Source organism: Setaria italica, chromosome III, assembly GCF_000263155.2.
Source record: "Setaria italica strain Yugu1 chromosome III, Setaria_italica_v2.0, whole genome shotgun sequence".
In the NCBI taxonomy this organism is placed as follows: domain Eukaryota; kingdom Viridiplantae; phylum Streptophyta; class Magnoliopsida; order Poales; family Poaceae; genus Setaria; species Setaria italica.
Genome location: NC_028452.1, coordinates 16,443,544 through 16,452,313, shown reverse-complemented (window position 1 = coordinate 16,452,313; position 8,770 = coordinate 16,443,544). Strand labels below are relative to the sequence as shown.

The following is an 8,770-nucleotide window of genomic DNA, read 5'->3' as shown; positions in this document are numbered from 1 at the left end:
CGACCAGCAAGTGGCGGGGACCTGGACTTCGGGGTGGGCGGCGGTCCTGGACTCCGGGGGGCGGCGGCGGCAGTGGACTCCAGGAGCCGGCGGCGGTGGGGCTAGACTCCAGGAGCCGGCGGCGGGCGATTGTATGGGCAGCGCCGGTGGATGCGTTTGCGGCGGCGGCGGTGGATGCGGCACGGCTAGGGTGGCGGTGGATGCGTCGCGGCTAGGGCAGCGGTGGGGCTCGACCCCAGGAGCCGGCGGCGGTCGATGCGTGGTGGCGGCGGCGGATGCGTGGCGGCGGCGGGGGTGGATGCGGTTGCGGCGGCGGCGGTCGATGCGGGGCAGGAAGGGGGTGGATGCGAAGAGCAGAGGAGGCGGGCGTGCGGGAGTGCGGGTGGATGCAGAGTGCGGGAGGGGTATGCGTGCGGGAGTGCGGGACTGCCAGACAATAATGAGGGGTAGAAGGTGTCCAGCCCACCTTTTAGCAAGTTTTAGCAGCCCAAAACTTGCTAAAGATCTAAACTTTAGCAACTCAACTTTAGCAAGTTTAGCAAGACTGTTTTCCAATTTAGCAGCTCAAAGTTGCTAAATTTTAGCATCTAAAGTTTAGATGGATGGAAGAAAACAGGCCATAAGTCATGGATAGAGGCACTGTAACAAAAGCATCTAAGTCACGCATGTCGCGACGAAAATGACCAGATGACATGGCGGGTCGTCGGCTCGTCGCCTGCGACCTACTGCCTGCCAGGGCGGACCTGGCATCAGTGTAGCCACCGATCGCAGGCGGCGCGCAAGTGCACTCCAAATGGCACTGCGGCGCGCAAGTGCACTCCAAATGGCACTGCGGCGCCGGCGCCCGAGGTGGAAACCTGAAACCATGGGGGAGGGGACCGCGAGCCCGAGGGCGCACGGGGCGGTGGGAGGAGCGTGTATTCACGTTCCGGCATTCCATCGGTCAGCATCCAGGGAGAAGACGAAACAAAGACGCGGTGTGATGAATGCATATACAATGGCCCTGTTTGGAGTCGCTTTTCTGGAACTCGCTTATCTGCCAAGCAAGCTTATCTGATAAGCCTGCTGCCTGGATAAGCTGCTGTCTGAATAAGCAGGGTGTTTGGCAATCCTGATTATTTTGTATCGATTGTCTGTCCAGGTTGGTAAATTGACCTGAATGCCCCTAAGGCTGATAATAGCTCATTTTTATTGTGAATCTGAGGAGAAGACAATAATTCTAATGCTTTTGGAGTTTGTTAAATAGAAATTACATTACAATAATATGAAATTCATACGATAGATCGGTGTAGTATGGAAACATCCATCATGGGTACAACAACAAATCATGAAACCATAGCGACAGCAATAGCATCACGCAATGCACCCATATCAATGTCATCTCCTAAAGCACCACCACCACCACCTGTGCTAGGTTGGGTTGGATTACCATCATCTTCCGCAAAATCCTCTTCAAAATGCACGTCATGTACGGCACTATCTCTGATGAAATTGTGAAGGGCCATATAAGCAACTATAATTTTCGACTGCTTGTTAACCGGATAACTGGGCAAATTCAAGAGAATGCGCCACTTCATCTTTAGAACTCCAAATGATCGCTCAATCACATTTCTAAGGGATGAATGTGCATGATTAAACACTTCTTTCAATCCTACCGGATGCTGACCATGCTGCCATTCAGAAACATGATACCTCTGTCCCTTGTAGGGTGCAAGAAATCCTTTTCTATTAGGATATCCAGAGTCAACAAGATAGTACTTCCCTGCATGTTATATTTATATGTTATATCACAATAAGCAAATATTCCCTGAAAAATAAATTGCAACATAACTCGTCCTTACCATCGGGAGGATGTGGAAATTGATCCATGTATGTGAGAAGCGTGTCCAATAATACACGAGTATCATGGACAGAACCAAGCCAACCAGTGACAGCAAATGTGAACCGCATATCAAAGTCACATACCGCCATGACATTTTGTGAAGGATACCCATGCCGACCAATGTATTTCGGTTGATCAGCTAATGGCATAGTTACGGGTATATGGGTACCATCTATTGCTCCTATGCAATCTTTGAAATGAGGCCAAAACCTTGGTTCTTGTAGTTTAGGATGAATAGTAGAAAATTGTGGATCCTTAGGCCTCACAATGTCAACAGCTAATCTCATGATAGATTCCAGAACCTCTTCAAATTTTCTACTCACAGTTTCTAATGAGTGATGGAAATTATTCTTGCATTGCCTAAAAGATTGAGGTGCACCACAAGCCCATAGAAACATTCCTAGTGCTTCCTTGCTACAAAATTGTCTACTTGATCTCAATCCATAATCTTGCACCAAAGTGTCATGAAGGCTTAAGAAAACTGACCTCCTCATTCTGAACATGTTAAAGCACTCCACTGGATCTTGTAGTTGCAACTCAACCCACTGTATTCCAGTCATCCTTGCTATCGTAATAGTAATCTTCTTCTTATTCATACCAGATGATGCCATGTAGTCCAGACCAAGCATTGCCACTATGTAATCATCATCAGTGTCATCAGATTCATCAACATTCATGGTATGAATAGAATCACTGTTGCCTTCACATTCACTAGTTGCACTAGAGGTACTCATCAAAACAAATGCAAGCCTGTCAAAAAGCACTGACGAAGTCATCAGATGAATTTTTATTGTTACAACACAACTAATAAAAGGTTTATAGTCTCACACAGCATATTTAGAATAGTGAAATTATGTGTCCCACAACATAAGAGGAATGAAAGAGAAATGGCACACTAATGCAACACCCTAATGCTTCTTCCTTATCTCCCAAGCCCTCCTCAGCCAATTCAACCTCCCATTTGGTGTCTTCAATGTAATGAACACATCACGGTTTTTCTTTTTTTGAAGAAGTTGTGTGGCATAGAAATGTTCATCACTCCCCTCCTCAGCCCCATCCTTAATGACTTGCTCCAACATACTTCCAATCTCATCTCTAACATGATCAACAACTTGTGAAGTAGCTGAATGTTTACTACTTTGAGCTTTCAACTCATATGCATCGACCAACCGCTTCATGCACTGGTCTCTAAAAGTCTTCTTCTTCTTTCCTTTAGGGGAACTAGGAGCTGGCCTTTTTGAAGCCCTCCGCTCAGAACTGGATGGGGCCTTATGTGCCTCTCTATCATTGTTGTCCTCAACATCAACAACATCATGTTCATTAACATCAACGTTTCCATCACCACTTGGAACATATGAAGTTTCATTTGTAACAATGACCGATTCAAACATGATTCGCATCTGATCCTCATATTCAAGCGGAGCTTTTCTGAACCGGATACAACCTGGCATAGCCTGTAAAATATCATCAAAACAGCATGCTATTATACTCCAATTCAAAAAAAAATAAACAACGTGTATATGAACTATATCTTTAGTATGATTGTTAGTGGGCTCACCTTATTTTGTTCTTCCCACCATTCATCGTCAACCACAATACAACCAGTAACAGGATCTCTTCCCAATCCGGTTGATCTCAAGTTCAAAGTTTTCCATTGGGTATACATTTTTTCAATATATCCCACCTATTCTTCATTTGACTCTCACCGTATGGCCTCTTGGTACGCTCATAAAACTTTCTAATAAGGTTTGCATATCCCACCGCATTCAAACATTGCTACGGTCGATTGAAAGCAAGTACTTCTTCCACACAAATGTCATTGAAAGCTTTCGCGGCAAATGAATCCCATTTTGCCACAATCTTTGACGACTTTTCCATCTAAAATTTGATTACAGTATTGTAGAATTAAATACAAATCTACGAGCTTGTTCACTGATCATACAAACCACAATCTGTTATTTTAGCGATCCATCAAGAAGTGACACAAATTTTACCTTGCTATTTGTTGGCGGCCTTGCAGTCGTAACAGCTACAGCTGTCCAGATCCTTCGCAGCAACTGCACGCATACATAAAATTGTTATGAGCTACTCCATCATCATATAGGTCCAAAGAGACTCCAATGCAAAATGAAAAAAGAATTAATGAAAAAGATTGTTTTTGCCACTGTCTTATTTCTACGCGCCCTCCCACTGTACCAAAGTTAGAAGTGCACTGCTCCCTGACTAGTTTGTTACACTGGTAACCACCAGTTCCTGTGGTATGGATTTTGGATAAATAATACCTACATTCGTGATGTCTATCAACTTCGGTTTGCCTGGACTAATGTGCCACCTCACAATATATAGTGACACGATAAAAGATTTATATGGAGATAGAACAGTTCATCTTGATGAAACTGGGTGTATACTATTGCCAAGGATATAAAATGTGTTGAAAACTGAATCATCAAAGAAAGTCATATGTGGTGTATTGGATGGATTGTGCTATATGGGTGGTCGAGTATTTGACTACGGTGTTGTTGTGCCTAGTGCCATTTGGAGGAGTCCTTTTATGGAGCCATGTGGTTGTTGCCTCAAATTCTTCTACTTTTACCAGCCAACCATGTGCTGCGTGTAAAAAAAAAAGGTAAACGCATCATGTGTTGGTGCACTCTCTATTGGAGAATTAAACTAATAAAGATGCTGGGAGTTGTATTTTTTTGGTGACGTGGAGGTACATAATGTACAGAATGCCCTATAACTTTTTTGCTTCTGTAGTTGAGTAATAACTGTGGTTTCAGAGATGGTAAAAAAGCCTGTTGGACTGGGGAACCAGAAACTTACTTCAGGGGTGTTCGGCGGCGGGGCGGCGGCCAGGCGGCGGGGGCGGCCGGCGGCGGGGCGGCGGCCAGGCAGCAGGACAGTCCGGCGGCGGGGCGGCGTCCAAGCAGCAGGAGACTCCGGCGGGGGCGTCTGGCGGCGGGGCGGCGTCCAGGCAGCAGGAGACTCTGGCGGCGGAGCCGGATCCAGGGGGATGGGGCGTCGACCGGCGGAGGTGGCGCCCAGGCGGGGGCGGAGGGGGCTTCCGGCGGCGGGGGCGGCGCCCAGCGGCCCGCGGCGGGGGCGTCCGGCGCCGGGGGCGGCGCCCAGCGGCCCGCGGCGGGGGCGTCCGGCGCCGGTGCGGCGGAGGCGGCGCCCAGGCATCCGGCGACGGGGGCGTCCGGCGGCTAGGCGGCCCGCGGCGGGAGCCTGGCAGGGGCGGCCGCCGGAGGTAGGGAAGCGGCCCGGCCGACCCCAGGGGCGGCGCCGGGATCTGCAGGGGGGCGGCGGCGGGATCTGGAGCGGCGGCGGCGGGATCTGGAGCGGCGGCGGCGGGATCTGGAGCGGCGGCGGTTGCGGGAGGAGCGGCGCCGGTCGCCTGGAGGCCGTTGCCCGAGGGTACCCGGGGGAAAATTGCTCCGCTTGCCCCAGAAGCGTGGTCTGACCCGCGTATGAGATAAGCTGAGTGCTAGTTGTATTTCAGATTTTCCAATAAGCGGCTTACGTGACAAGCGGGGAATAAGCAAGGCGTTTGGGTGGGTTTATCGCTTATTTCCACCAATAAGCGGGAAATAAGCGACTCCAAACAGGGCCAATGACCACCAGGGCATGCCAGAACAAGCAAAAATAGGAGGATTTGAACGTAACGAACCACGGAACCACTGTGTAACATACTAACATGGGCGGGGGGAGGGGGGTGTGGGTGTCTAGTAGCTCGTGGACAGATGAACAACAACAATAAGCTTCATAATTTATGTTCTATTTTGAAAAGTTTGCATAAATTTGACAGAAATTATTGAGAACGCCCCCGCGTTTGTTGATGGTGAATTCGTGACCCCAGAGACGAATGCGCGTATACTTGAGGGCTCTAGACCACCAGGTCAGCTAGGCTAGTAACTCCACCAACGGCACAAAGTACCAACACAACGCGCCAGAAGGTGCATGAAGCTGATGAAGCCCAAGGTTTGCTGGTCTGGTTATTCCGGCCCACAGCAAACACCGCCAGCACAAGCCAATCGCAACCCACCTGCCTTGGCGTTGGCGGCTCCCTGGCCGGTGCAGCCAAAGCCTTCAGCGTTCTTTCTCCCGCGCGCTATATAAACCCCACGAATGCTCACTACTCGCCATCCATCGCCGCAAACCTCGTACAATCATCAATCAGGAAAGCAAACGAGTCCACAGCAAAGTCGAGTGCTCGAGTCACATCAGCTCCTCCTCGCTCGCTGCCCCACCTTCCATACTTGTTCTTCACGTGCGTGCCATGGAGACCCTCCTGGTCAGCAACCCGGCCAACGGCGTGGCGAAGCCGACCTGCAACGGCGTCGGCGCGCTGCCGTTGGCCAACTCCCACGCCGTCATCGCCGCGCCGCCGCCGCCGGCGGCCGCGGTGGCCCCGGCGTGCGCCACTCTCGGCCGCCACCTGGCGCGCCGGCTCGTGCAGATCGGCGCCACCGACGTCTTCGCCGTCCCCGGGGACTTCAACCTCACCCTGCTGGACTACCTCATCGCCGAGCCCGGGCTGAACCTCGTCGGCTGCTGCAACGAGCTCAACGCTGGGTACGCCGCCGACGGATACGCGCGCTCCAGGGGCGTCGGCGCCTGCGCCGTCACGTTCACCGTCGGGGGCCTCAGCGTGCTCAACGCCATCGCCGGCGCGTACAGCGAGAACCTCCCCGTCATCTGCATCGTCGGCGGGCCAAACTCCAACGACTACGGCACCAACCGCGTCCTGCACCACACCATCGGCCTCCCGGACTTCTCCCAGGAGCTCCGTTGCTTCCAGGCCATCACCTGCCACCAGGTGCGCGCGTGTTCTCTGCTGTGTGTTAATTTCGTCGAACACCTCCGTTGGGCATCGTTAACGCCACATCACCTGTATGTATGCAGGCCGTCGTGAACAACCTGGACGACGCGCACGAGCAGATCGACACGGCCATCGCCACGGCGCTGAGGGAGAGCAAACCGGTGTACATCAGCGTCAGCTGCAACCTCGCCGGCCTCTCTCATCCGACGTTCAGCCGAGAGCCAGTGCCCCTGTTCATCTCACCAAGGTAGGGTGCATGTCAATTTATCTCGATAATTTCTACTACTTCCTAGAACGCGTCAGATTTTGAGAGCAAACGTATCACTTCGTGTTCCATTTCATCAGATTGAGCAACAAGGCGAACCTAGAGTACGCCGTGGAGGCCGCGGCGGAGTTCCTGAACAAGGCCGTGAAGCCGGTGATGGTGGGCGGGCCCAAGATCCGGGCGGCCAAGGCCAAGAAGGCGTTCGCCGCCATCGCCGACGCCAGCGGGTACCCGTTCGCGGTGATGCCGTCGGCCAAGGGCCTGGTCCCGGAGCACCACCCGCGGTTCATCGGCACCTACTGGGGCGCCGTGAGCACCACGTTCTGCGCCGAGATCGTGGAGTCCGCCGACGCCTACCTCTTCGCGGGGCCCATCTTCAACGACTACAGCTCCGTCGGCTACTCGCTCCTGCTCAAGCGGGAGAAGGCCGTCATCGTGCAGCCCGACCGCGTGGTCGTCGGCAACGGCCCGGCGTTCGGGTGCATCCTCATGGCCGAGTTCCTCCGGGCGCTCGCCAAGCGGCTGGAGCGGAACACGACGGCGTACGACAACTACCGCCGGATCTTCGTCCCCGACCGCGATCCGCCCAACGGCAAGCCCGACGAGCCACTCAGGGTGAACATCCTCTTCAAGCACATCAAGGGCATGCTCTCCGGCGACACCGCCGTCGTCGCCGAGACCGGCGACTCGTGGTTCAACTGCCAGAAGCTCAGGCTCCCCGAGGGTTGCGGGTACGCGTCTCCCAGCTGGTCCATCTCAGAAGTCAGAACCCTGCACGTTTAGGCTCTCAGTTCTTAAAGTTGAGTAACGCAAAGGTTGGTGACTCCGAACAGGTACGAGTTCCAGATGCAGTACGGGTCGATCGGGTGGTCGGTGGGCGCGACGCTCGGGTACGCCCAGGCGGCCAAGGACAAGCGTGTCATCGCCTGCATCGGCGACGGCAGCTTTCAGGTATATATCCATTATTGGAACAGTCCGGGTGCTCTGTTTCTTTCTTCAATGGCTCACGCATTTGGCTCGTGTGGGTGGCAGGTGACGGCGCAGGACGTGTCGACGATGCTGCGGTGCGGGCAGCGGAGCGTCATCTTCCTCATAAACAACGGCGGGTACACCATCGAGGTGGAGATCCACGACGGCCCGTACAACGTGATCAAGAACTGGGACTACACGGGCCTCGTCGACGCCATCCACAACTCCGACGGAAACTGCTGGACCAAGAAGGTCCGGACGGAGGAGGAGCTCAAGGAGGCGATCGCGACGGCGACGGGCGCCAAGAAGGACTGCCTCTGCTTCATCGAGGTGATCGTGCACAAGGACGACACGAGCAAGGAGCTCCTCGAGTGGGGCTCCAGGGTCTCGGCCGCCAACAGCAGGCCGCCGAATCCGCAGTGATCTGCTGACGGATCTCTCCAGCGGTTCTGCAATGGCGCCTTCGGCAGTCCTCAAGTGTCCGAGCTGCTTTCAGTCAGTTAATTTGTCCGTCTGCTTCAAGTAGACCTTTTTTCTTTTTTTTTTCTTCATCGATGTTGAATATGTCCACGCCGATGGGGCTGTCGGTCTTATGATAACGTTTGCAATTCAGCTGCTTGGAATTGAGTTCTAATGTAAATTTGCAATCTGTATTTGCTGCATGAATGAATCAATAACATGAACGGGAAAAGATTTCCCCTAACCTGAGCAGAGGCTTTGTGTGGCTCGGTGCGGCGGCCCTCTCGGCTGTGGGCTGTGGCCCAACATAAAATTAAAAAACAAAGGCAGGTAACTTAATCTGCTCTTCGTTGATTTGAAAACAGCTGCACTC

At 52.8% G+C, this 8,770-nt stretch overlaps 1 protein-coding gene across 1 annotated transcript; it reads left to right on the top strand.

The window, feature by feature from the left end:
- The first annotated feature begins 6,041 nt into the window (after nucleotides 1–6,041).
- Nucleotides 6,042–8,557, top strand: LOC101757538 (pyruvate decarboxylase 1). Its single transcript, XM_004961726.2, has 5 exons — nucleotides 6,042–6,701; nucleotides 6,788–6,951; nucleotides 7,050–7,700; nucleotides 7,803–7,920; nucleotides 8,002–8,557. The coding sequence occupies exons 1-5, from the start codon at nucleotides 6,162–6,164 to the stop codon at nucleotides 8,359–8,361; spliced, it is 1,833 nt and encodes a 610-aa protein (XP_004961783.1). The 5' UTR covers nucleotides 6,042–6,161; the 3' UTR covers nucleotides 8,362–8,557.
- The last annotated feature ends 213 nt before the right edge of the window (nucleotides 8,558–8,770 follow it).

What these genes read in the sequence shown, in the direction of transcription:
- LOC101757538 (XM_004961726.2), top strand. Translation starts at nt 6,162, where the DNA reads ATGGAGACCCTCCTGGTCAGCAACCCGGCCAACGGCGTGGCGAAGCCG. An exon ending in AGGCCATCACCTGCCACCAG is followed by an intron (nt 6,702 to 6,787) that starts GTGCGCGCGTGT and finishes GTATGTATGCAG; the next exon opens with GCCGTCGTGAACAACCTGGA. An exon ending in CCCCTGTTCATCTCACCAAG is followed by an intron (nt 6,952 to 7,049) that starts GTAGGGTGCATG and finishes CCATTTCATCAG; the next exon opens with ATTGAGCAACAAGGCGAACC.